Source organism: Peromyscus californicus, unplaced genomic scaffold (genome assembly GCF_007827085.1).
Source record: "Peromyscus californicus insignis strain IS unplaced genomic scaffold, ASM782708v3 Scaffold_1__1_contigs__length_55948999, whole genome shotgun sequence".
Lineage (NCBI taxonomy): Eukaryota > Metazoa > Chordata > Mammalia > Rodentia > Cricetidae > Peromyscus > Peromyscus californicus.
Genome location: NW_026294492.1, coordinates 22,339,946 through 22,367,772, shown reverse-complemented (window position 1 = coordinate 22,367,772; position 27,827 = coordinate 22,339,946). Strand labels below are relative to the sequence as shown.

General features: G+C 47.7%; 1 protein-coding gene across 2 annotated transcripts in view; it reads left to right on the top strand.

The window, feature by feature from the left end:
• Alk (ALK receptor tyrosine kinase) overlaps window positions 1–27,827 on the top strand; it is a 716,558-nt gene that overhangs the window by 644,973 nt on the left and 43,758 nt on the right. For both annotated transcript variants that reach the window (XM_052746220.1, XM_052746218.1), the window contains 2 exons: window positions 20,119–20,281; window positions 27,514–27,664. In XM_052746220.1, coding sequence (XP_052602180.1) covers window positions 20,119–20,281; window positions 27,514–27,664 — 314 coding nt within the window. The remainder of the gene's footprint in view (window positions 1–20,118; window positions 20,282–27,513; window positions 27,665–27,827) is intronic.

Sequence of the window (27,827 nt, the reverse complement as noted above, 5' to 3'; positions counted from 1 at the left end):
TTCTAAATAAAGACGATTTAATGGAGATGTAACACATTCTGTCCCCTTGTTGGTATTGTAGACAACTCCATGGCAGGCTAGGGATGGGGAGGAAGCCAAGTTCTCACCTTTAGCCACAGCTCTTCACGGGGCTCTAGCTTGGGAGGCAGGGAGTTCCAGGATGTGAGAATGTCACGAGACAAGGGCAGGAGACCCTTATTAGAGTCTTGCCTAAACTGTCAGTAGCAGCTTCCCCATAAAGACCTGACCATGGACATTCTCAGGGACTTCCCTACTCTAGGAGCGTCTCACCTCATCTTTACCAGGGTCCCCTGTCTAGGAAGGGCTGCCCCTATGTGCTGCCCATTGGACATACCGATTCCTGGGCTCCTGCACGCCCGTGGGATATCCGAAATGGGAAGTTAACCATCCACATTTCACCAGGTGGGTGGTGGCGCACGCCTTTAATCCCAGCACTCAGGAGGCATAAGCAGGAGGATCTCTGTGAGTTTGAGGCCAGCCTGGTCTACAGAACAAATTCCAGGACAACCAGACCTATTACACAGAGAAACCCTGTCTCAAAAAAACAAAAACAAAAATCTGCATTTCTTACAAGCCCTTCAGGAACGTCTCATTAGCAACAAAGGTTATAGAAGAAACCCAGAGCTGCAGATGAAGAACCCCAAGCTGGAGAAGGTGGTGAGGTGGGGCAGAGTCATAGGGCATCTTTCATCTGCAAAGGCCTAGCATCATGCAGCAGTAATAACCATTGTTCTTTAGATGGTGCCAAGAGCCAGGAGCTGGGCTAAGCTGCATGGCTGGTTATCTCACTTGCTGCTATATTAACCCCTTACAGACTCAGGTCCACAGAGATTAAGTGACTAGCCCTAAGTTACACATCTGTAAATGGCTTAAAGATCTGTTTCTTAAGACTCACATAAAAAGTAACATTTTCTAAACTATATAACACCTAGAAGAACAAGGCTGTGATAAAGTAACCTTAGGAGGGCCCCATTGTTGGAAAGGTCTGCTGTGGGTATCGCTCTGTATGCTGTGAATGTGTTGCTCTGATTTGGTTGATAAATAAAACACTGATTAGCCAGTAGCCAGGCAGGAAGTATAGTATAGGCGGGATAAGCAGAGAGGGAATTCTGGGAAGAGGAAGGCTCCTGAGTCACCAGCCAGACACAGAGGAAGCAAGATGTGAAGGCAGAACTGAGAAAAGGTGCCAAGCCACGTGGGTAAACATAAATAAGAATTATGGGTTAGTTTAAATGTGAGAGCTAGTTAGTGGTGGGCCTGACCTAATAGCCAAACAGTTATAATTAATATAAGCTTCTGAGTGATTATTTTTTAAGTGGCTACAGGGACTGTGGGGCTGGGCAGGGCTGGAGAAAACTTCAGCTACAAAGGTCTTCTAGACGGATCTTACTATTGAGAAAACCCCTGGTTTGTTGTGTTAGTTTGCTGTGTGTGTTTGTTTGCTCAAACAGACTATACCTGCCTCTTCACTAATATAAGACAACACACTAGGCAAACAGTACACACACACACACACACACACACACACACACACACACACACACACACAAGAAAGCTGATCATTGAAGCTCATTGGCATACCTCCCGTGCACCCCAGCCTCCACCGGTGCACTCCCACTTAGTTGGGGGAGGAACTCTTTAAGTAGAAAACATGGTGTCATACATAGAGCCCTTGCAACTCACTCAAAGACTGGCCATTCCCCTGGCCTACTTCCCTGCTGGTGAACCCTCTGCTGTATGGACTTTTTCTGGTTTTAAGTTATCCCCTCTTTAGAACAATTATAGCAGTGGTTATGCATGAAGTACCTGCTTTAATAAGGCTCAGGGGCTCCCAGTCACTGCACAGGCTTAGCACCCTCTGAATTAACATGTCACTCTTCATTTGGGTATGGCTCCTTTCCCCAAGAGCAAGCGTGGTGGCTGTGCTCCAGGAAGAGAGGTGATGTGGAAATAATGTGTGATTCATCATTCTCATCACTGAAATCAACAAGTTTCTTTTAGCGGAAGTGGCTTTGCATGCTGGGAAGTCGGTCAACACCCCCCCCCCAGGTGGTGGCCAACTCTAATGACCAGAGTCTGCTTGGTAGCCAAGGAAGGGGACCGGCTGACGGTAATCGCGTGGGACTGGAGATTGGGGTGGAGGCATCCTGCTTACCAGAAAGAACTTCTTGGGGTATTCTGGGGATCTGAACTGTGACCCTCATTTTGTGCAGCAAGTGCCCACCATTACAGACCACCATTCCCACACGCTTCCATTGTACACAGACCAGGGCATACTAAGGTCATGCAATGTCTCTCTCATGTTATGCTTGAAGACCTCTGAAGATGAATATTAGTTGAGGAAGAAATATACTATAGTTGTGTGTGTGTGTGTGTGTGTGTGTGTGTGTGTGTGTGTGTATGAGTACAAGCACTTGGTTCATGTAAGCGTGGGTTCACGACTACCCAATGAACATATGAGGAGGTCAGAAGACACCCTCAGGTGTCAGTCCTAAGACACCTTCCACCATTTTTTGAGAGAAGGTTTCTCATTGGCCTGGAACTTCACCATATGGGCCAAGCTAGCTGGCCCATGAACTTACAGACATCCACCTGTCTCCACCTCCTATCTCTGCATCACTGGTATTAGAGGCATGTGCCACCCCATCTGGCTTGGGTGAGCATTGTTTCTAAAGGTCTGAATTTACATCCTTATGCTTCCTAGACAAGTGCTTTACCAACTGAACCAGTTCCCCAGACCCCAAATAACAGTTTTTAAGCACAGAACACTTGGATCTAAATCCTAGCAATGCTGATCACTTTGGACAACTTCCTTCTCCTGTCTGTCTCTTTCAGTTTCTTCGTATCAAAAACAGTGTTTTATAGGACTAGGAAGATGACTCTGCAGCTAAAGAGCTTGCTGCACAGGTTCAGGCCCCCAGAATCCACATTAAAACTGGGAGGTGTGGCAGCCTACCTGTAATGCCAGCAGGTAGGAGATAGAGATGGGGTCCAAGAGCAAGCTGGCCAGTCATATTGCCAACATTGTAAGCTCCAAGTTCACCCTTCTTCAGTATATAAAGTAAGGAGAGATTGAAGAAGACATCCTGTGTCAACCTGAGGTCTCCACACACATGTGGACCAATGGGCAGATGCACCCACCTAGACACACAGGTACCCACACACGTGCAAACACAAATGCACAAACACACGTACACTAGACATACTTGAAAAATAGTTTCTATATTATTATATCATAGGTCTTCTGTAAGGACCACATAAGTTAATGCATGCCAAGCGTTCTGAAGGATGTCTAACATAGTATGCTGGTGAAGCTTTCTAACTTTTCCTATTCTAGGATTGAGAAAAAAAATGAGGGGGTGGGGGCTCAGAAGGCAAATAACTCACCCTACCGTCTCTACAGAGTCAGGGTTCAGCATCCAGGTTGCTTGCTTCCAAGCCTTCTCTACAGTGTATCCATGCCTGTCAGAGCAATATCAGCAATGACCCGATTCCTGGCTAGCATCAAGGCAGAGGGCTGGGTCCCTCGGCTGTTTGCTTTTTCCATTCAGGGGGATTCAGTTCCGCATTCAGTGTCCAAGACAACACAGCTTCCCCTGAAACCCAATCCTGGAAGAGTCTGTGTTTTCAAAGCCTGCACTGGGCACCTACGCTGTGCCAAGGCCTGTTGCTGGGAACACAGCAAACCCTGCTCTTGCAAACTGTACACCCCAGAGCTGGTCCACACAGGCCCCATAGCAGGCCACTGTTCCCATGGAGAATTAGGACAAGTTCCTCACCACCACTGTACAGCATTGACTTCCCCCCACCCAGTTGGTGCTTTACAAATCCTGAACCAATCATCTTTTTCTTTTTAAAGAAACCCAATTCCTAGAAAGCAGGTCCTCAACTCAGGTAGAGTGGCACTTACCTGTGATCTCCGCACTTAGAAGGCAGAAGACGCTGAGGAGGTAATTCAAGGTCGTCCTTGGTTAGAGAGTGAGTTTGAGGCCAGCTTGGACTACAGGAGGCCTTAGGTTTAAAAGGAAGAGAAGGAAGAGGAGGAGGAAGCAAATAAAACACCCATACTGTCACTTTAGAACTCCCCACACCACCCTGACAGGCCCCAGTGAGACCCTAGTCCGATGCTCTGGGGTAGCGGAATTAGGAGATACTAGCAAACACCTAAGGTGTACCTGGGCCACCGCTGCCACCCCAAGCAGCCAGCAGGAGCCACCCCAGGCCTCTCTCCCAGCTGGCCTTGAGAAAACACGTTGTTTTTCCCCCATTTGTTTCAGTGACAGGCTCCATAAGTGGGAGACAATAAATGATCCAGGAGCTTTGGGCTCAGCATGCCTTGATTAAGGTCATTTAGCTCACGGCCCGCAGAACACACAGGCCCTCCGTCAGTGCATGCAGCAAGCACTTGTTTAGGAAGTCCACTTTAATCATCGTTTTCTCCCAGACAAACTCACTGCCTCAGCCTGGAGCCCAGCCCTGTGTCTCCATAGCCTTTGTTTACCGCTCTTGTTACGCTAAAACTTCAGTGACCTTTACAGAGAAGTATTATATTTTGTAATTCATCTGAGCCAGGAGGTAGACTGAGTCTCTAGGAGAAGCACCAAGACGGCTTCTCTGCTTGCCCCTCCCCTGCCAAAAGGGAAAGGGACATCAGGTAGAACTGCCTTAGGCACAGGGAAAAGAGAGGAGAAGGCAGAACTCCGCCCACTCAGGGGTTCCCCAAGGGGGACAGGCAGAAGCTGAAGCCTTGTTGTGGGCAGGGACTTTGTGGGGAGGACCCAGTACTTTGAAGCAAGCTGCCTTAAGTCTGTGAACCTGAAACAGCGCACGTTTATTTATCAATGACCTATGAGTAGGAAGCCAGGTTCAGCTCAGGTCAGCTACCCCCAGCGCTGACCTCATCTGAAGGCTAGACTGGAGAAGGAGTCATATCCAAGCCCACCACACTGTTGACGGTTCCTGGAGGATGTGGGGATTGAGAACCCCAGTTCCTAACTGGCTAGAGACCACCATGTGGGATTGAGAACCCCAGTTCCTAACTGGCTAGAGGTCACCATCAGTTTCGGCTCGCCTTGGCAGCCTGCTTCCTTCCAGGTATGGTGTGGGCAGGGAAGGATGGACAGAGAGAGAGAAAGAGTCTGCTAGCAAGACAGAAGTTGGAATCTTGAAAACAGACTCCCATCACCTGGGCATATTCTATTGGTAGAAGCAGCTCACAGGTCTCAGACTCAAGGCCAAGGGTTACACGGGTGTGAGCCTCAGATGGAGACCAGCTCAGGTCCACCTACAGTGGCTTTCATGCATCAGAGAAGCCACACCAGGAAACCCTCCCGGGCTCAGTCCCAAAAGTGTCTAATAGCATCCTATGGGCATTTATCTATTCACAAAGCACCTACTGAGTGCCACCTAACACCGAGATAGTGGACGGGCAAAGAGGCCGAGACACCAAGGTTCTTTCTCAGAACTGACCGTTGTAGTAAGAAAATGAGATCATATCTAACAGGCGACCAAGGATATAAAACCAAATATTCATATGAAATGTTGTGTTACTGTTGATTCTGTTATCAAAATATATAGTCAGAAATACCGGGTAAATTCACTCCCATGAGCTGTGTAGTGTGTGTGTGTGTGTGTGTGTGTGTGTGTGTGTGTGTGTGTGTGTATTATGTGCATGTATTTTTCTATTTTATTTTTTTTTAACTAAATTCCAAAAAAAATTCTAGTTTCTTGCTGTTAAAAATCTAACCAAATTTTTTTTAAGTGGAGAGGACAGTATTGTGCATTTCGAGTCCACTAAGTCAGTTCCCCCACCCAACCAATTGCCTGTTTGCAAGTAAAAGCATTACATCTACTTGTGTGGGGGGAGGGGAGGGGTAGATGCCTTGTGAGGGGTCCTGAAGGACTGCCCCATATGAACCTTCTCATCCATATTGACTGACGAAGGGTCTGTCGTCTTCCAAACCTCATCCAGATCTTAGACATCATGGAAACTCCTGAACCTTCTCCATGAATTTTTTTTCCAAATAAATCCCAGGTGACTGGTCCAGAAAGGCCTGATTTGTTTTTAAGAGTGAATATTGACTGTGAGTTCACAAGAAGGTGAGAGAAAATCTGTTCATCAGATTATTATTGTTTTAGTAAGTGACCGGCAGTTTTAATGATCGCACTCCAGGATTAATGTTAATTTAATGAAGACACTAAGGCAGAGCTCTGGGTTGGCTACCAACCTGCCTGAGGATTGATAGCAAAGCCTCCAAGTTATTCAGTACAGCTACCTAGGAAAGAGGACTATTCCCTTCTCCTCAACCAACCTTGTGGCTTTGACCTTTCTGACTAGTCCACTCAGCGTATCAACTGATCCGTTCCATCAACCATCGGGTGAGTAGAGTGTCCCCACCGACCACTTAAGGAGTAGTACTGTGGGGTTTTCTCAAAGATGGCGTTTTAGTCGTGTATATGTTTGGGTGCGTATGAGTGTATAGACCCTTGGTATGAGTGTATCCTGGGTGGTCCGAGGGAGACCTACCCCCTTCAGTCATGGCCAATGAATGAGGTAGCTTCTAGCAAGCGTATCGATACACTATCAAAAAATGTCCAGTTCACCTACTTCTATTGTTCTATGCTTACACAGAAGCTTAAGAGGCAAAGTCTAGGACCCCTCAGTGTTCATGACCTCTCCCTTTTAGATGCTCAAGCAGGCTTGGGAGCAGGCATGTGACCTGGTTTCTTCTCTCCGTGGTGTTTGGTTTAGGTTTTGGTTTCCATCTAACCAAGATCCATGCACCTCTATCTGTGTGCCTAGCACTATTTTAGGCTCTGGACATAAGGCAGTGAACAGAACAGACTTAACCAACTCTAGCAAGACTACACTAGCGAACAGAATTCATCTTTTCCTACCCTGGCACGATAAGGAGAAAAGGAAGGGGACAGACGCAAGGGTGGCAGGGGACTGCGCTAGGTGCACACGTGTTTGTGACAACGAAATACTGAGTAAGAAAGCTTCAGGGGACTTCAAGTGTATCAGGAAAATACTTCTGTGGACTAATTTACAGCTAGGTGTGGGCTAGAGAGAGACTTTTAGCTCCCAGCTTCTGCTTTAGCTCAGAACAATAGAGGCAGGTTACCTGGCCAAGTTCTGATAGTGTACTCATATGCTTGTTAGAAACTACTTTATTTCTCATGACTGAAAGAGGGTCGGTCTTCTTAGGACCCCACCTCCACCTCAGTATATACTGATGCCAAGTGTACCTACACTCATACATACCCAAACAAATCAAGGTTCTCTGTGACCCCGTCACAGTACTCCTGTGGTCTAAAGGCCTTGACCATGACATGTGCCAAGACACAGCAGAAGGTGCACTAAAGGAGGGGCCTCTCTGAGCGATCTAGGACAGTGGGGTGTCTCTGATGGCCATCTCTCCATCAAGGCAGCCGTGGGCCAGTATCTAAGGAAGACTTCGGAACCCTGTCTCATTTCATTGATGCCACTGTTTGAAGCTTAGTAGCGAGACCCTCAGGTCAGTTGGTGCTTTCATTGCAAGTGAGTGGGAGGCCTTGATCTACGATGCTCTGTTCAGGTTAAACCAGGACCCATTAAAAAATTAAAATAAAAACGGGGAGGTGGTGGTGCACGCCTTTAATCCCAGCACTCAAAGCAAGTTCCAGGATAGGGCTGCACAGACGGACCCTGTCTGAAAAGCCAAAACAAAGAAAGAAATAGAAAATACAATAAAAATATCAGAGATAACTGTTGGTGTTTTTTCAGTGGCCCTGGAAGTGACGACTGTGGTTAGTTCAGTACCTGGTGATCTCAAGACTCACATCTCTATGTCCCTCTTGGCCTTTTCCTCATGATCCTAAAATGGCCACTGCAGCTCAGGAGTAAGAGAAAAAACATGTCTTCTCTATCGGCCTCTAGCTTCCCTCTAGCATCTCTCTTTGGGCTGAACATTTGGTCCTGATCTTCTCCTACTGTTTCCCCCTCTACCCTTGGCTTTGGGATGCCTCATCCTCTGAGACCCAGACCCGGCAGAAGAGCATCCCCATCCTCCAGTAAGCTTCCGTTTTTTTAGGTCAATAGAAAAGGAAGGAAAAAAGGTTGCTGCTTTCATCTCAGGGGAAACGGAATCATGTGAAAAGTTAACCAGGAAGCCTGGGGGGATAGAGTAAGCCTGAGGCTGAGTGAGGGAGAGCGGGACTGCCCTTCCAGAACAGTTTCTGGATGAATTTTCAATGCTGTCTTTCTACCTTGTTTCAATGAGGATTATTTGTTTGTACATGCAACACATATATATGCTTGTACGTGCACCTATGCTATGTGTTCATATACTTGTGGGCAGCTGCCCCTGACTCCCTCCCACTTCTTCATCTCCCCCCACCCCCACATTCTTGTTTGAAAGGACTAGGCAGACGCCATAACAGGCCGCTCAGTCTTCTCTCAGAGATCAGGCCTCAATTTTAGTTTCCTGAAGACTTGAGCAAGCAGTTTCTGGGAGGGCCATGAACAAAAGTCGTAGTCCTCACAGTAGCTCCCTTTCTGCACGTACTCTGACTGCTCAAGATTCAGCCAGTTGTTTACTGTCTGGGACCCCTCACCAACTTAGAGCTATGTGCATGAGTCAAGGACAGAGCCTGGGCCACTGAGCCAGCCCCCACATTTAGTATGTGCTAGGCCAGCCAGCCTCCATGGCAGCTCAAGGACAATGCCTTGTCCAGGGCCTGACCAAAAATGATAACTGTAACCCCTAACTAACCCTAGCCAATTGAAAGTTACTAACATGATTGCCACTCACATAAGCCAATCCTGAGTCTGTTCCTATGTAGTCTGTAGACCCCAAGCCATCTCCCCTTGCTTTAAAAACCCTGCCCCATTGCTACCTTCCTGCTCTGCTACTGTGTCAGAGGGACCAAGAGCCCTGAGTTAACTCATAACAATACAAAGACTCTTTGCTTTTGCATCAGATTTGGTCTTTGGGGGCTCTGGGCACAACACTGTTCATTCACATAAAGCTCTCTGGCCATGGCTCCCCTGTTCTTTGCTGATGAAAGGTCTAGGTGTGACATTTGTGGTGACGCCAGCCCTGGTTAGCTGTGTCCTCTCACATAAGACCTCATTGGGTTTTTGCGGCCTCCTTGCTCCATAGGAAGTTCCCCCAAAGACAGGTGAGATGCCTCCTAAGTATCCTGAGACAGAGACCAGGGGCCTGAATCCCCTGCTGCTGGGAGCCCAGCCACTCTCCTTAGAGAGGGACCTCCCCACCAGCAGGGCCGCAAGTCGGAGCTGTTGAGATAAAAGCAGCTTTCAGGACTGAATTACCCTAAACAGCTCTGACACCCAGCAATCTGTGAGCACTTAATGGCGCCCGTGATGGCTGCTGCTTTGTGTTCCCAGCTACCCCCTGCTCCCCGAGGGAAACTCAGTCACACACTGGAGAAGAAAAAGGTCACTGGGGGAAAAAAAACCAACAACGACAAAACAACTCACTACCCTGAAAGCAGAGCTGTAAAAATTAAGTTAAGGGAGGTTCGGGGGCTAATTCAGTTATTCCCAAATTGGCTTCAGACCAGAGCTGGGCTAATAAAGTATGTGATATGGACATGGGTACTGTGGACTCAGCCATCTGCAGGTTACACATAATGGATCTGGTGACAAGGCTTAAGTGGAGAGGGATGGTAGCTCAAAGACTGACTCTGCCCCCACACAGGCCAGAAGAACCACAGGCTTCTGCCCTGCCAAGTTCTTGTAGGACAAGACTCGATTGGTGTGCCGCCATCAGGGTTGGGTCATTAGGAATCACTGGAGAGAGAGTGTGGTGGTGAAGCCGCACCTTCACTACTCAGTACTCCAGTGTTTTGCTGGTTGTGTGCCCCTGACTCAGCTTACTACAACCTTTCCAGGCTGGTGGGATTATGACCCCTCTGGAGGGTGGGCAGGCAGGTATCGGTAGTCCCACTAGTCAGGAGATTTCAAGGTAGAAAAAAAAAAATCTCCCGTAATTAAATATGCTGACATCCAAGACCTAAAGGCACTCTGAAGCGAGCTTGTTCCTATCCATGGTGACACCCTCTTATCTAGAGTTACACTTCCAGTCCTTCCCACCAGCCACTAAATAGGCAATGTAAGGACATTCCAAAACTCAGAGATAAAAGTCAGGGGCCCAACAGTCTAAACCAAGGAAGGTGGAGGTCCCTTCTCACACCCTTGATATTGGATACAAGATAAAAACAAAACACAGCAGAGCGTGCTGAAGTTCTGAGAGAGAAGAAAAACAAATTCATAAAAAAATACTTGTGCCCAGGACCATTTAGTGAAAGTTCAGATGGCCCCCGAACAACGCGTTAGACCTAGGTGGCACTGCCAAGCTAAGGTTAAATTGTATTTAGTGGGGAGCGTCCAGCAAAAGCAAAGTGTGATAGAGCCGCAGGTTCAAGACGGTGGTCCTTGGAGATATCCCGGAAGCAAATCAGAAGAGCAGCTGCCAGAGGGCAGAGATGGATGCAAGGGGTCTCACCAGAAAGGGGCACTAAAGGGCTGACCCTAGCAAATGGGCTGTGCTGTTGTATTTGATTTTTTCAGAGGTTCTGGGAGAGAGGCAGTGATGGTTGTTGACAGCATAATTTGTTGGGTGTTTTGCTTTGTTTCCAACCTCTCTAAATCCTTCCACAAAAACAGAAACCCATAAACATTTGGACAACATTTACAACAAAATGTTGATCAATTAATGATCTTTCAAGACCCTCAAAAGAGGAGTGAATGGAGACAAAGCATGACGTCATATTATAACCCCCCAGATCTGTGTGGTTAGTGGGTATGCCTGGTGTGTTGACGTATAGTCCTTTGAGTATGTCCCCAGGAATGGTAAGGCTGAATCTTACAGTAAATCTATGTCTAGTTCTTCTGGGAGCCTCCAGACTGATTTCCACAGTGGCTGAACCAATCTACAATCTCACCAGGAGTGTATGAGGCTTCCTTTGTCCTCACATTCTCAGTATCATCCGCTTTGTCTTTGATAGCCATTCTGACTGGAGCGAGGCAGATTGTCAGTGGAGTCGTAATCTGTATTCCCCTGATGGCTAAGGATGGTCAATATTTTTCATATTTCTTGGCCATTTACATTTAATCCTTTAAGAAATATTTGTTCCTTTCATTTTCTCTTATATTGATGGTCATTTGGGTTGTTGTGGGTTTTTTGTTTTTGTTTTGGGGGGCCAGGCTTTTTAGTTCTTTCTATACTTTGGGTAGTCATCCTCTGTCAAGTATATAGGTAGCAAATATGTTTCTCTCATGGTACAGGCTCTTTGCTGAGCAGACATGTTTTCATTTTATACAGTCCTCTTTTGTCAGTCCATGCCATTATTTCCTGAGACATTGGAGTCCTTCGGAGAAAGTCCTTGTGTATGCCTGTGTCTTAATGAGTTTTCCATGTTTACATCTAACACAAGGAAGCCTGAAGCGTCTTGTAGAGTCATATAAAAAGAAAACTCCAGTCACTTCCATTGACCAAAGATATGGCAATTTGGGCTTCTAAAGGATATTGATTATGATTAATTAAAACTCAAGAAATACATTTAAATTTATAGATTCATAATGATATGAGAATATTTAATTGAGCAACTCCAGATAATATGAAACCAATTCCATATCTTGAAAGTCAGAAACAAGGAGACAGAAGTGAATGATAATTCTGTCTTTATTACTCCTCTCCCCTCCCTGAGTGACCACGTTGCTCATGAAGGACAGCACCTTGTCACAGATACATTCCAAATAGTCAATGAGAAAAAAATATAATTAAAACACCATTGGTTTGTAGTTTCCAGTAAATACTTCGATACAGTGAGCTTCAAGAAAGAACCACTATTAAAAGGGACCGAGCAATAATCAGGCATTTGGTACCTTACAGAAAAGCACCGCCCCAAAACAAGCAAACAGATGTGCTGGCAAGCTTCCAGGACAGAGCTCTGTGCCAACCTGGACTGTGGGGATGCAGTCCACAAAATCTAGACTCTGCAAAAAGCCACAAATCAAATGGTCCCTGTTCCTCCAAAGATAAGATCAAGCAACAGGAAAAGTAGAGGAGAATCCTGTCCATTTAAAGAACCAAAAATTATATAATATATGTATATTTATTTTATAGATAGATACATAGATACATAAATAGGTACATAGACAGACAGGCCTATAATCTCAGCAATTTGGGAAACTGAGTCAGAGTAATCCCAGATTCAAAGCCAACCTGGGCCATTTAGTAAAGCCTTGCCCCAAAATAAAAAGGGAATTGGGATAGGGAGCTAGCAACAGATGAGTGCTTATCTAGCATATGCAGAGCTCTGGGTTCAGTCTTTAGGGCCACAAAAGCAAAATTAATGGATGAGGCTAGAGAATGCTCTTTAGGGATAATGCACACTTGGGGGTAAAACTATTGAGAAATTCAAAGAACTGATTACAGTGTAATCCAGGATATGATCCCTTTTAAGAGCAAGGAAGTCAAGATTAGAGAGGTCACAAAATCACTGGCCAAGTTTTATTTCTTGATCTGGGTAGCAGTATTTGCTTTATAATAACTCATCGAGTATATAATATACACTTGATTTGTGTGTTTTCCTCCATGATTTATTTTAAAATTAAAAGGCTTAATTTTTTTTAATCATTGTTGAAAGATCTCCCGTTGCACCACTAAACAGAGAGAATGATTTAATTCCCAAGTGGCTCCTTAACAGGCTGGAATCTTCCTTTTAGCACTTGTAGCTGAACAGAGGAATAGGTCAGGATTTAAAAACAAACAAACAAACAAAAGCTATCTGTCGTAATAATATACAGTAAAATACCTGGGGTCTAGTTCCATGGTTGCCCTCTGGCAGTTGCCCTGATCACACTATCAGACTGATTATAGAGTTGTTTTAACCCAGCCATGATTAAAAAAATATACATTGTTCTCATTTTGTCTTAGTTAGGGAACAAGCGGTCTTCATGAATATCAAAGGAAAGGTCATTCTGCCTGCTTCCAATAAGGAAGGGTGCCATATACATTTATAGATGGATGACTAATCAGATTTGGGCCTGGTATTTATTTAATGGGAGGCAGGGTGCCATGAAAATAGACCACTATGCACAGCTTCTGTGAAGTTGAGCTCAGTCAATGGTTATGGCTCAAATTCAATTCCAACTGAGCCCAATCAAAACGGTACAAATGGTCCACGTGAGCTGCTGAGTGCTGTTCTTTGGTACGACACACACAGGCCTTGAACCTGAGGCAGATCCTCATTGCTGTGATTAATAGAGATAGCTAAGAACTTATTTTCCTTTGTATCACACTTTATTTCTTTGCACTGAATTGAGCAGATGAGATGCCTTAGCAACAGCCATAAAACCAGCGCAATCACTGTCTGGCCTATTTTTTAAACATTGTGCTGCATATTACTAATTGATTTGTTTCTTCTTGAAGGGCTCTGCAATATACTTAAAACGAAACCCAGTGCTTAATGGATTTTTCTTTACTCAGCTGTCTATAACCAATCAGTGTCTTCATGTCTGTGGGTTCTTCGTACAATTTAAATGTGAATGAGTATTCAACTATGCTTTCCAGTGTGTGGTGTGTGGAACAGCAAGATAAATATGGGCTCTTTTCTCCCATAAAAGACTTTTAATAAAATAGGGATTCTTTCATTATTATTTTAAGGGAAGGAAGAGGTGAGCTTCCTAACTCCCTTGACCTCATCAGATCTCTTCCCCAGGGCCATTTCATCCCCTTAAGGCTTCACAGAGCTTTGGGGACAAATATAGAATCTCAGCAGAGGAACGATGGGGAGCCTCAGATTGGCATCTCAGCCTTAGCCTGCCTCCCTCGTGATCTCGCTGTGACCTTCATCATTGCTCCCTCCACTGTAGCTGTGACTGGTGACAGCATGTGGTGCTGGCCTCCCCCTTAACTTAACAGCCCAGTGACTGGATTTCCTTTTTGACACCATCTAAGTCCCTGGGGTACCCCTGGGGCTAGACCCCTCATCTTGGCCACCTGCTTTCCTTGCCTGGTTCCCATGACTCACTAAAGCCTACACTCTCGGCTAGGCTAAGTTACTGTCGTGGTCGCTGTGGGCTTTATAGGACTAAGAGTCCAATCAGCAGGACCCTGACTAGATTCTCACCTGAGCCTAAGCAACTTTGATGTGGTCCTAGTATTTTTTTAATACACATGTGTGAGTGGGCATGTGTGCATGCACATGCACATGCTCTTGTATGTGTGTGTACAGGTGTGAGGCCAGAAGTCAACCTCAGGTGGTATTTCCACAGGGTCATCTACCATATTTTTTTGAGGCAAAGTCTCCTACTAGATCATGGGGCTCAGCATTTTAGGCTCAGCTGCCTGGCCTGTGAGAACCCAAGACATCTCCTCTCTCTGCTTCCCCAGCACTGGAATTATAAGAACATGTCACCATGCCCAGTGAACCTGGAGCTCATTGCTATGGCTAAGATGTCTGGCCAATGAATCCCAAATATCTACCTGTCTCCTATCCCAACTCCCACCAGTGCTAGGATAGTCTGGCTTTTTATATGGGTACTGAGTAGCAAACTCATGCCTTTCTGCTCATGTGGCAAATACTTTACTGGCTGAATTATAGCCCCACCCCCCACCCCACCCGGCTCCTTTTTAATTCTTAAAGTTGGCATAGGAGAACCGCACTGAATTCCCGTCTTGACCAATTATCCACTTACTTGGTTTACCACATTTAGCTTCTCTGAACTTGCATTTCCTGATTCGTTTTGTTTTGTTTTATGCTTTTCAAGACAGGGTTTCTCTTTGTAGCCCTGGCTCTCCTGGAACTCATTCTATAAGACCAGGCTGGCCTCGAACTCACAGAGATCCGCCTACCTCTGTCTCCTGGGTGCTGGGATTAAAGGTGTGTGCCACCAGTGTCTGGCAGGGCAAATTTCTTGATTCTTAGCTTGACCTTCAGCACACAAAGTTTCCACAAGTTCAAAGGCATTGAATTTGTGTATGAAAGCACAGTACCTGGACCACTGAGAGAGTGTGCACTGTGTTACATGTACAGTATATACTGAAAGGCTTTTGTTCCTTTGTGGATGGGCCTGCCTCTCAGGTAGCTAAGGTTCAGATCTCACATGCACATAGACTCCAAAGGAGATAAATAGCTTCTACCTAAGGTTCAAAGCTCGCCTTGATTTCTGCTCCCCGGAGCCACTGCAGCTAATTCTCTTGCCTCTCAGATCTTAGAACAGTCTCCTTTGATTTCAAGGCCATGCTATGGCCGGCGCCTTCTGCTCTAGGTACACTGCTGAACTGGTTTACTATCTGCCTGCTCTTTTATGGTTCTAGCCTATCTTGGACTAGAAGTCTTGCCCACCCTGCTTCTACCATCCCTTGTTCCAGAAGACTCTGGGGGGACTTACCTAGGCTCACAGCATTCACTATCAGCAGGGTTAGAGCAATCGTCCACACCTTGGGCAAGGATCTGGAAATAATTAGAGCCTGTTCCAAGCAAGCACTTTCTCAGGGGCATTTGAAATAAAGAATAACAATTGTCCCCTTACACAAAGTCACAGATACACATAGTTCCATTCTAGGGGACCCACCTCAACAAGCAAATTATTCTCTTTAGAAAGACACAAGGGAGCAGAGACTCATGTATGAACACTCTTAAAAGCCTGGAAGTCTCCAAGGCAGAGAGTTGATCACCAGGGGAGGGGCCTTAGACAGACAAAGAGTAATTCTCAACTTTGATCCCTTCTTCAATGCTGACAAGATCACAAAGGTCACTAATGTTTTCTCTTCGTTCAGGACAATGAGACAGATGGGACTAGTATACAAATCTAGTTGAGTATCAGAGGTCACTAGAAGAGTTTTTATATGAGGATTCCCTCCTGACCCCAAATAAGATCTCCTGAATCTAAATCCCCAAAGCCTTGGTCATCAGGTGGTTTGGGAGCGACTGGGTGCCCCATCTCAATAAGACATCTGGGCATGTCTATAAGATGTCCAGAAAGAATAAAGAGAATCAATGGCGTGAAGCTTGAACAAGACAAAGCCAGCAGAGAAGCAAGATAGGCCTTGTTCCCGAGGCAATAAACTCAGAAAATCCATATCCCCGAGAGGTGGCCGTGGTGGCGGGAAACATAAATTGATACCAAGCAAGTTAGGCAGATTTACCGGGGTCAGAGCTATCTTCAAGAACAGGGACCACCATCGTGCTCCAAAGGCTGCTGGAACAGCAAAATTCTGGCTGGATGAATTATGAGTCTGACCTGGGATGGCAAATCCTCTATTCCCATGGAATCCACTTTAGAAAGGGTTTCCTCTCTGGACCATTCCATCAGAAATTGTTGAAGCTAAAAACAAAATTTTTTTGTATGGAAACCACATGAGACTAATATATGTCCATTGGGTTTGGGAAAATTCAAGCGCCTCTGTTGAGAAATGGCCCTGGAGTCTCTCCTTCGTGGAATGGGGGCATAAATCTCTGTGACTGATCCCCACAGTGAGGAACTGAACATGAATGTACCACACGATTTTAAACTGAATCCACTAGATCTCTCTGGTGTTACATGCTGTGCTAAGCATCTGGCTTGGGTTCGTCTTTTAATTTTCATCAGAAGTCTAAGCAGTAAGTAGAGTCTCCATTTGTTCAGATGAGAAGAAGCAAGGCTCAGACAGGTCATGCAGTCTAACCCAGGTCCTCTTAAACCTTGTTTATTTGCAACCAACCCTCTTTAGCCTGAGAAATTGTGACATGACCTTGGGAACACAGATATAAAAATGGGTATAAAATATCAAGTGTTTATTGATAATAAGTCACAAAGGAATTTGTTTCAAAACAGTTCTTTGATATGCATATAGTTTTAGCAATTATAAAAGAGGGAAGCAAATTTGCATAATAATGAGAGATGCTTGTTTGTCTAACACAACACAATCCTAAGATATATCAGTTTCATACCTACATGCTGAAGAATGTTGGCAGGAAAACTATTAAAGGTCTGTTTATGATGATGATACTATTCTGTTTGATAAGAGGAAATTTTGTGTGTGTACTAAAGATGCTGTAACTCACAACATACAATAGTCTCAAGTATGAGCTTTGATATTTCTAGGACACATTTATTGGAATTGTGTGATGTGATGGTACACACACAATGTGTGTGTGAGTGTGTGTGTGTGTGTAAACAAGATAATGGTAAAGTCACAGGATACAACATTGGTGAGCACTGCCAGAAATATCTCAGATTCAATATGTGTTTGAGTTTAAGCGAAGTTTTGGTCATTGTACCTTTATAAACCTACTGTTGCCAAATTTCTCATGACCCACAAGTTCTGTTACATGATCTCATATGGTCATGGGCCCCAAAGAGGATGCTTTCATCTAATCCAGGTCTCACAGCTAGCTAGCCAGGGGCAAAATTCAGAATGAGAAACTTTGGCCCATCTGAATCCAAAGCCCTCTCCCTTCCTCATCAGACATGGTAGCTGGCCAAGAAGTAGATGACCAGCTTTCCTTGGAATAGCTCAGAACCTCCGAATCCTGTAGTTAACACAGGCTGAAGTTAAAGAGGGTCCTACTCAAGGTTAGGTGCTCAAGCAAGGTGCAGATGTTATGTCCGGAACTGAACTAACTAAAGGAAGTACCATTCATCTGCGGCCAGGTTGAGAAGGCTTCTCCACGTCCAAGCTGTTTGCTGTAGACATGGGCTGTCTGCAGAATGGACTTCCAGCTAGACACAACGGAAAGGTGGAGCTTTCAGCTTCATTTCTTAGTTTTGTGTTTTATCCTCTGCCCTAGCCTCATGTTCAGCACACTGAGTTTAATTCCCCAGGTGCTATGGGCATGGGGTTTATAATCATAGAAACTCCCCTGGATACGTTTCCTGTTGTCAGTGATGAGAACAGCCTAAGACACAGGCAGGATCTATCGATACAGCTCATATTTGTAGAGTTTGGGACCCTACAATGACCTTTCCTACTCCCTGCTACTTTTATCATGCCAACCAACACCTTTCACAGATGACGGAACTAGGTCAAGTTCTCATGATCCATCACTGATGAAGGATCAGCGCCCCCCCCCCCCCCCAAACCAGGTATTCTTGAAGATGTCAATCAAAGCCCGTGGTCTTTCCACTTCACTTCTCCACATATGTCATTTTGGCTTTGGAACAGGTAAAGGGACAACTGGCCAAACAAAGTCTGCCAAAATACCTTTTGTAAGCAGGACAAGCTCATTCTCTTAGCACCGAGGCAGGATAATTGCTCTGAATTTGAGCCAGCCTGAGCTATACAATGAGACCCTGTCTCAAACGGACAAGCAAACAAACAAAAAACCAGAACCTTCCATAAAGAGTTAGTCCTTTGAAGTAATAGATTTGATCAGAAAGCTGGCCATCAGCCAATATGCTCCTTACTTCCCAAACCTTGAAGTGACCTTCAGAAACCACGTGGAAGTCGACCTTGCCATTTAGATTGTGTGCTTGCATCAGAATCCCACTGGAACTTCAGACCTCGAGGCCTGGGTTCTATCGCAAAAGTAAATCAAGACTGGCTGAGGCTTCAGTTTCTCAGCCCTGCCAAGGTGACCTCCCTCTGACTGTCAAACAGGCCTCTTATATTTTCATCATCAAATTAGTTCAAAGCATTCAAGAAATTTTCTTTTGGATGTTTTAGTGATGGTGCTACATACACTCAAATTAATTTTCCATCATTTTCTGTGCACTGAATTTGACTCAATCTCTCTCTAAAAGGAGAAATAATTTGGGCCATTTGAAAATGAGATTTATTTTTAAGTAGAAGCTTATTTATCAAAAAATACAGTTCTTAAAGCTTTTTATGAGTTGTAAAAAGTGTTAGATTTGAGGCCAAGAGATCTGACAGATCCCCAAGGTCCAGCCTGGCTAAAAGAGGGAAGGTTTGAAAGGAAATGTCCCAGTAGTAGAAGATGAGGTGGCAGGTAGGGTTTGAGTCGTGTTCCTGTGATGTCCCTAGAAAGCTACCAAAGGACACTGGACAAGGGCAGACAGCAGAAGGGAGTAGAGGGGGGCCTGGGGAAAGGAAGAAAGGTTGACAAGTTTGTGATAGCTTAGTCAGTTCACTGCTTGCCATGTAAGCATAGGGGCCCAAATTCAATCTCCAGGACCTGCATAAAGAATCGAGGCACCCCCTTGTAAATGACACCATCTTAGGGCCTGGTGGCCGGCCAGTCTAGCTTAACTGGTAATCTCCAGACTAATGAGAGACCCTGTGTAAGAGGAGGTGGACGATGCTCCTGAGGGTGACACTCAGGGTTTTTCTTGGTCGTCTGCGTATACACTCACAGATGCTCACGTTGCGCACATACAAATGCACTGAACGATTGAAAAGTTCAGCTTTTCTCCACTTTTGACGCTGTCTGTTGTAGAAAGACCTTAAAAGCTACTCACTGTATTTCCAAACCCAGCTTAGCTGGCATACACAGCCTTTGGTTTGCCCCATCGAGGGCCTGTTGCCAAGAAAGCATCTCTTACATGAAGCCATGTCCAGAGGGCTCGAGGCTTCCTATTCCTACCTGGGGTCCGTGAGCCACGTGTGGGGTCACGGGGCTGATACTATGTCCATTTTGCCCTTTCTAGCCACTCAAGGCCACAGGGTTCTTTTATGTGCATGCAAACCTTTGGGAACAGGTTAGATAACAGCCACAGTGTCAAAGCTTAAGTATCTGGGGTTTGCTCAGCACCATGCTGGACACAGTCAGAGAACAGGAGAGTACTCAGCCATTGCCTGTTGGTACTGAATGGGCACGTCACTCCATCTCAGTAAGAGAATGGTGCTGTGGTGGTAGGTGTATCTTCCTGTCCTGCATGGTGGGTTGCATCCCTCTTGATCTAAGTCTTCTCCATCTTCATCTCTTCCCTGGTCCATGACCCAGGTTCTGGCCCATAGCAGCCTCGTTACAGAACTATCTAGTTTGAATGGCTGATCTATTTTCTTCCCACAATCTCTGTGCCTTCTCTGAGTTTATGCCCCAAGCCATGGAGCAGAGACACCTTGGAGACAGCCCAGGGAGGCCTGTGGAAGAGGGAGATCCAAGGTAAGTAACTGACTGCCTCTCCTTTTTTTATCACAGTTCACTGGCTGTTCACCACATGTGGGGCCAGCGGACCCCACGGCCCCACACAGGCCCAATGCAACAACGCCTACCAGAACTCCAACTTGAGCGTGGTGGTGGGGAGCGAAGGGCCCTTGAGAGGCATCCAGATTTGGAAAGTGCCGGCTACCGACACCTACAGGTATGTATAGTGATAGATCAGCTCCCCACAAAAGACTCAAGTCCTCCCTGGGTTGGCCTTGAACTTGCCAACCTCTTCAGTCTGAGAGCTTCCCAAGAAGCTGGACTTAGGGGCTTCCACTGCCAACACCTGGCTTTCCCTGACTCTGAATTGAATTTTATCCCGGGCCTATCTGCATTATGGAAGACAGCCATCAAGAGGGAAAGAAAGGGAAGCTGGGAAACGACAGGGCCAGGCTCCTGTAACACAGTCCCCCTTTCTTCCTCACACTGGAACAAGGCAAAAATAGCTGGAGGCCCCAGGGCTGGAGTCGCTCCTGCCAGGTGCCTTTGTACCCCCAGTGACAGCAGAGGGTGGACGTGAGAGGCAGGTAGAAAGTGGTGACTTTCATCCAGGAAAGCATCAAAGGGGTGCAGACCAGGGCAGGAGACAGGGGCCTGACAGTGAAGGACCAGGCCAAGAAGGGCTTGGAGGTGGGCTGAGAGGGATGTGAGCAATGATGGGGAGGGGTTTAGGAATCAAGGGTGGTGAGCGGCAGCTTCTCTCCTAGGGAGAGAAAGGGAGCTGCTGAGGGCTGGGGACAGTGGGAAGGCTCTGCCTAGTTGGAGCTTTGTGGATTCGATCCCGCAACAATGCCTTAAGCGTCCCCAGTGGGGGGCTGCAGTGGTTGAAAGTGGAAGACCACTGGGAGGGGGGGGGCAAAAGGAGCATGAATTTGTGCTAGGCGGAGGACAAGAGTCTTAAATGGAGCCAGACAGAGCACAGTTCTGAGACCTGGGATGGTGAGGGAGGAGGGGGAGGGGGAAGAGGTGGAGGGAGGAGGTATGGGGGGGAAGGGGAGAAGGTGTGGGGGGAGGGGGAGAAGGTGTGGGGGGGAGGGGAAGGGGGAAGAGGTGAGGGGGGAGGTGGTGTGGGGGGGAGGGTAGAAGGTGTAGAGGGAGGGGAGAAAGTATGGGGGACGGGGAGAAGGTGTGGGAGGACGAGGTGTGGGGGGAAGGGGAGAAGGTGTGGAGGGAGGGGAAGGGGGGAAGAGGTAAGGGAGGAGGAGGTGTGGGGGGAGGGGAGAAGGTATGGAGGGAGGGGAGAAAGTGTGGGGGGAGGGGGAGAAGGTTGTGGGGGGAGTGGGGGAAGAGGTGAGGGGGGGAGGAGGTGTGGGGGAAGGTAGAAGGTATGGGGGAGAGGAGGAGGTGTAAGGGGAGGGGAGGAAAGGTGGGGGGTGGGGGGCAAGTGAGCAGTGTGAGCCAGATGGGGAGGGGTTAAAGAATCAAGTACACTGAGTCAGCCCTCAACAGAAGCCAGGCACAGCTCAGCTCACTCTCTCTGACTCTCTGCTGAATCCCTCTCCCGACTCCAGCCCCCTTCTTTCCATCCCTCCTCCCTCTCTGGGGGCTCAGCATCCTTCCCCCCCCCCCCAGCCCCCTCACTGTGATCAAAGATCACGTCTAAAAACATTTGTCAAGTGCACAGACCATGGCTCCCCGTATCAGTTCCCTCCCGGTTCACACGCTCCTCAGGAGGCCTCAGATCCCAGGTGGAGCTGACTGACCTGGCCACAGCTGTTTCTGGGGGTCTCTGTCAATGACACCTATTTCCTCACCTGGCTCCAGGGACCAGCGTGCACAGCTAGATAGCATCATTCCATTCAACCAAGTCCAAGACAGCCAGGAGACCTTTCTGAGGGCCTCACTGAGCTGGGGGCCCACTCCTACATACCCAGAACTAAGCTGGTGGGGCCATACTGTGAGCCCAGCAGTGAGCTTTAGAGTCCCTACTGTGTATCAAACACTGAGCTGTGTGCCCACCGTGAGTTATAAGGCACCTACTATGTGTCTAGCACCCAGTGAGTGTTTCGGGACTCATAGCGAAGGCTGAGACTCCAGAGCCTCACCATCTCTGGGAAGAGCAGCTACCGAGCAGGAATTCAATAACAGTCTACGATGCCAATCAAGTTCTAGACAACAGTCGGAGAGATGTCACAGGCATGATGAATTGCCAGAGTAATTGTGCAGATAGTCATCGCACGGAGCAGGGAGAGTCAGAGGTGGGGGATTAGGCAAAGATCAATGAGCTGCAAAAAAAGCATGGAGTTTGGGTCCAACTTCCACCACCCACCAGCCAATGTGACCTTGAAAGTTGTCTTCCGCCTCGCAAAGGACAAATCCATCTGCAACCTACGGGGCTTTACAGAGAGCCATTTTGTTGGTGCGTAGAGTTGTGCAGGCCAGGTGTGGAAGGAAGAAATGGACAGCACCCCACCAAGGTGCCACACTCCAAGGTGCCATTGGCCCCTTCAGCACTGCCCCTGGGGGAGTGGGGGACCCCTAATGTTTCCATTGGCCCATGCACATAACATCACCGGAAAGTTCCTGATGGCCATGGCCTCATGTTCTTCCAGTAATCCTGTAGGCTGCATCTGACCATCCCCATTTCACAGGGGAGGGAGCCAGTGGGGGAGGGACTCGCCTAAGATCCCACCCAAAGCTAGAGGTAGAGCCCAGAGTGGAGTGTGGGTCTGCTGCACATCTGGAGAGGGCTGTGGATGAGGAGATGCTTGTGTGTTTCTTAGTGGTGTGTGTGTGGGGGGGGGAGTCCTCTCCTCCTTTTCCCCAGCTCCCCTCCTAGGTAGATACCACCACTGCCAACATGCTGCCACCCAGCTGTGCTGTCGTTTCTGAATCCAGCAGGCAGCCACTTTGATCTGCTACTAATTCTTTATTTAAAAAAGATTCACAACTCAATAATAGGTAACAATAGCTCACAGTCGATAATACAAAACACAAACCCAGTAAGCATCCCACCTGACCAGGGGACACGGATTTCGATGAGGGAAAAAAAAACAAAGAAATTACAGCATCAACTCGTTCAGAGTACTAGCTTGCAATTTCCAGCAAATTGGAATCACTGCGAGTCATTTTCCCCACTTGAGTGGCAGGTATATTAATTTCTCGTCATTTGTCAACCATCAAAAGTAAATTGTTTACCGGGTTTGGGGAGAGCGTGTCAGAGGCTGGGGCTGTGGTGATTATTCTGGCGTGGTTTGGCATGGTGTGATTCACAGAGTCCAGGCCACAGCAGCGCTGAGCCAATACATGCTTTATGGGCTTAACACAGAGGAGGGTCCAAGGGTGAAACTGAACAGGATTGGACCCAGGGTCCCCTCCTGTGCCCTGATCTACCCAGTTCCCCATTCTCATTTCTCCATTCCCTTCTGGCCCCCAGAAGCTACCCCCCCCCCCAGAAAAGCACAGACTGTCAGGTCCCTGCTCTAACAGCCTCTACACATGTCACTCACTGACTGTCCTCTGGCAGTCAGTTAGGTCCCATATAGACATTATCATTTAATTCTCACCATGGTCTTTCCAGGCCAATATTATTATCTCCCTTTTATATTACCAAGGAGCCCAGAGAGGGACCATAATCTACCCAGGGTCACACAGCTATTGAGTCAGACTGATACAGCCAGGAGAAGAAAGCCAAAAGGAAGGCATCTCAGCCATGGACTTGACCAGGGCAGGGTCAGCACCTAGAAGGAGGAACTGCGATGTCTAGGTGTTCCCTGACCTGAGCAGCAAAGCTCAGATTTGGCTCCAGGTTTGTGTAAAGGCAAGCCCTGGTTTTTCTTATGCTGTCCTATGTCACTCTGAGGCAGGACCAGACTTGTGTAAACTCTGAGGTTTCAGGCCTCGGGGGAGGAGGAAGGGACCACCCCCGCCCCCAAGACCTCAACAATCCCCTACACACTGAGTCCCTAACCCATGGTGGAAATGTGTGGCTGAGGCCACCACCAGGAGTAAGTGCCTGTCAGACACCTGGTGGTCAAGTTTTGCTACTGACTTTGGAGACCCAGTCTTGGCCTATGCCTCGGGATTCATAGCTTTTTTTAAACCCACTCTTTGTCCCAGACATCTATGAGGCAGGGGTCCTTGCCTTCATTTTTTTCCCCTCAGTAGCGGAAGGTGAGGCTCCTACAGGTTAGCAGGGGTTCGCTCAGGTCACACAGCCAGGACTTCCAGGACTAGAGCCAGTGTGTGGCTCCTAGCTCAGGGCTCTTGCCAGCCCACCTCACTGCCAAGAGCTGAGCTGAGAGCTGGAGGGAGCTGGTGGAGTTTGGATTGCTGGAAGCGCAGGAGAAATATGAAGGCAGGCCTCGGAGGTGGGGGGAAAGGAGTCAGGAACAAACAACTTCCGAAATGTAATAATTTGGCTAAATTTAAACATGTGAAAGGGTTCAGAATGATTCCTAATGCATGCAGATTGATGCAAATGACTATGCAAATGATGCAGGCAGGAATGAGCAGGGTGCAGCAACCTACCTCTCCGCAGTAAGCAGGATGGATGGAGCGGGACAAAGACTTCAGCTCAAGTTTTCCAAGCCAACCCCATCCTGGGGTGGAAATGAGACCTCTTCGTGCAACCTGACCAAGCCCCAGAAACCAACTTTCAAGGCCAATATTACCTCCCTTTTATACTGCCAAGAAACTGGGGCACAGAGAGGGAAGACAATCTGCCCATGCTCACACAGCTATTGGGCAAGCAGGGACAGACCTGGGGCCTTGGGAACATTCCCATCCCGAGACTGCCCTTCTCTGGAAGCCACACTACCCACTCCCCAATCTTCTGTTCACGCTTCTCTTGCTAAATAATTCTGCTCCCTCTCGCCTTCCACCAATGAGCTCCCCTTTTGGGGGTGTCCTCATGCCTTTGTCTCTCTTTCTCTCTTTTTTGAGACAGGACCTCATGTAGCCTGGGCTCGCCTGAGAATGACCTTGAACTTCCCATCCTCCTGCCTCTACCTTCCAAGAGCTGGAATTACAGATAGGTGCCGCTATGTCTGACTTTAGGCAATGCTGGGGATCAACCCCCAGGGCGCATGTGTGCTAGACAAGCCTGACTACATCCCCAGCCTACTCCTCTTATCCATTTCTTGCCCTCCCCCCCATCTCCCCAATTCAGGTTGGGGTTGTGTGTGCGTTCCCATGTACGCTTGTATACACTCATGTGTAGAGATCAAAGGAAAACACTGAGTGTACTTTTTCTGAGACGGGGTTCCTTACTGAGCCTAGAACTATGGGGGCAGCCAGAAACCCCCAGTGATCTCCTATCTACCTCCACCCTGCACAGGGCTGGGGTTCATGTCCTCAGGCTTGTACAACAAGCTCTCTTATCTGCTACGCCATCTTCTTGGCTCTCCCTCATCTGTTTATAATGTATCAAGAATGTTTTTGGCTGACAGTCAGAAGGAACTAACATGTACAAGGGTCTTCTTGGGCCCCTCCTGGTTAATATTCATATGCCTCCCAGCAGGACACATGGGAGAGGAAGTGGCCTTGTAGGAGAGGAAATGGTCCTCTTTCTACCACTGGCCAGCTATGCGGCCTCAGGTGGGTTCATCTCTCTGAGCCCCGTCTTTCAAATGAGATGAATCACATCTACCATAAGCCAGCATGCCTTTCAGCAGGCACCCTGGAGCATGCTCCCTCCCTTCTCCAGACCTACAACCTCCCCTTCCCCACACTAGCCACCTGCTGCCATTGGACAGCAGAGAGGCTCCCTTCCTCGTCACTTCTGGCCACACAAGCCCTGACTCATACCTTCTGTCTTGCCTGAGAGCCCCCCCCATCTGTCACCCCCACCACAAAGCCAACTTCAGAGCTCCAGATCACCCCGGTACCTCCACCTCTGGCACCCATCAGTCCTCTGGCGCTCCTGGCTCTGGGAATCTGATGGTGCATACTCTTTGTGGGAATTGACAGCACCCATGCATCTCCATTACATTGTCTCTTTGCTTTGAACAACCATGTTGGTTTGAAGACTATGAGGCTGTCCTTCTACTGGGGAAGAGGCTGGGCCTCCAATGGGGCACCCAAACTTTGGTCTTGGAGCCCCACAGCTGCCTCCACAAGAGAGCCACCCTTATGGTGAGGTCTCCCTTTGTATAACTGTGTGCATTTCCCAGTTTCTTCATAAGCTCTTGCAGAGCCTGGAACCCATCTCAGGTCATCTTCTTGTGCATGAAGCCTCATGCCACTCCACAAGCATTTAATAAACTCAAGCAGGTGCCTGAGTAGCCAACTGGACCATGCATGCCAGAATCCATTTGCATTCCACGGAGAACCCAGGTTCTTGTCTGTTGCATTAGAAAACAGCCCATCTCCAGGATTGTCCCTGCAGAAAGGACCTGGACTGTACCCTGGCAGAGACTTGAGGGCGGGGGTGGGGGGGGGTGGGGGGGAGCTTTCCACGTGTTCAGAACACGGGCTGTTTACAGAAGCCATTGTATATGTGGACAACGCCGTCTTCCATCTCTTGCTGTCTTTTTCTTACAGGACCTTCCACCTCAACACACAGGGACATGAGAACCCTCCCTGAGCCCCTGGTATCCATTCTCCAGGGAGGCGTTTGTTAGTGTTTGTCAGATGGTAGGCTAGCTGTCTTCAAGACATGCCGTCCCTCTGCCACAGTTCATGAATTGAGTTTTTCCCCCATCCTCGACTGACTTCATCTCAGCCATCTCAGAGGCGGCGGATCTAATCCCACATCCCCGCGATCGGTTTTCATTTTCATGGTGATCAGTTGTTTGTGGTCTGCACAGATAGTTCCAGGAGTTACGGCTGGGATGGGATAAGCAGTCTAGCTCATAAGCATGCTCTCCTCGGATGATGCTCCTTGTTTCTGGGCCCCTGAGGAGAGACTTCCAAACTTTGTACCAAGCCAGTGACTGCTAGCTACTACCACCATTCACATCCATTAGCAACAAACACTGGCTCAGTGCCTATTGTGTACCAGGCCCGAGGATTTCAAGGCTGAATTCCTTCATCATCCATAACACTTGTGGGATAAGAGATAGGGTCTTTTATTTTTTCTAGTCATATATAAGGAACAGGGAGGTTGTTTGTCTAGGGTCACATGAGTCTTTTGATTCAGGGCTAAGAAATCCCATCTTGAGTGGGATTGAAGCGTTCAACCCTTTCCCAAACCCAGCTCCCTCCCTAGAACATCTGGCTAATCCCTCACCTGCCTAGCTCTGTGACTGAGTAACTCCAGTTTCCCCCACCCCTAACTGACTGCTTTCTTCTCCCAGCAGTGGGGAGCGATCTCCCTCCTGGTTGAACTCATGGGGGTGTGGACAGGATGGGGAGGTGCGTGGGCCCCTGAAAACCCGCAGTTTGACAGGGGGCAGGGGGATCAGTCTCCGAACACAGTGAGGGTCATCACGTTCTGATCTGTTGCAGCATCTCAGGCTATGGAGCGGCTGGTGGGAAAGGTGGGAAGAACACCATGATGCGGTCCCATGGCGTGTCTGTCCTGGGCATCTTCAACCTGGAGAAGGATGACATGCTGTACATCCTTGTCGGCCAGCAAGGGGAGGATGCCTGTCCCAGGGTAAGTGCTCAGAGCAGGGGCGTGTTTCAGCCCCAGGGGAGGTGAGGGTGGCTTCTTGGAGGACAGTAACCCCCAATGATCCTTCTGGGGATTCAAAGACTTGCACCAGCTCCATCCATGAATTCCCCTACTCTTCTAGGGCCATTTGGTGCTTGAGGCCTAT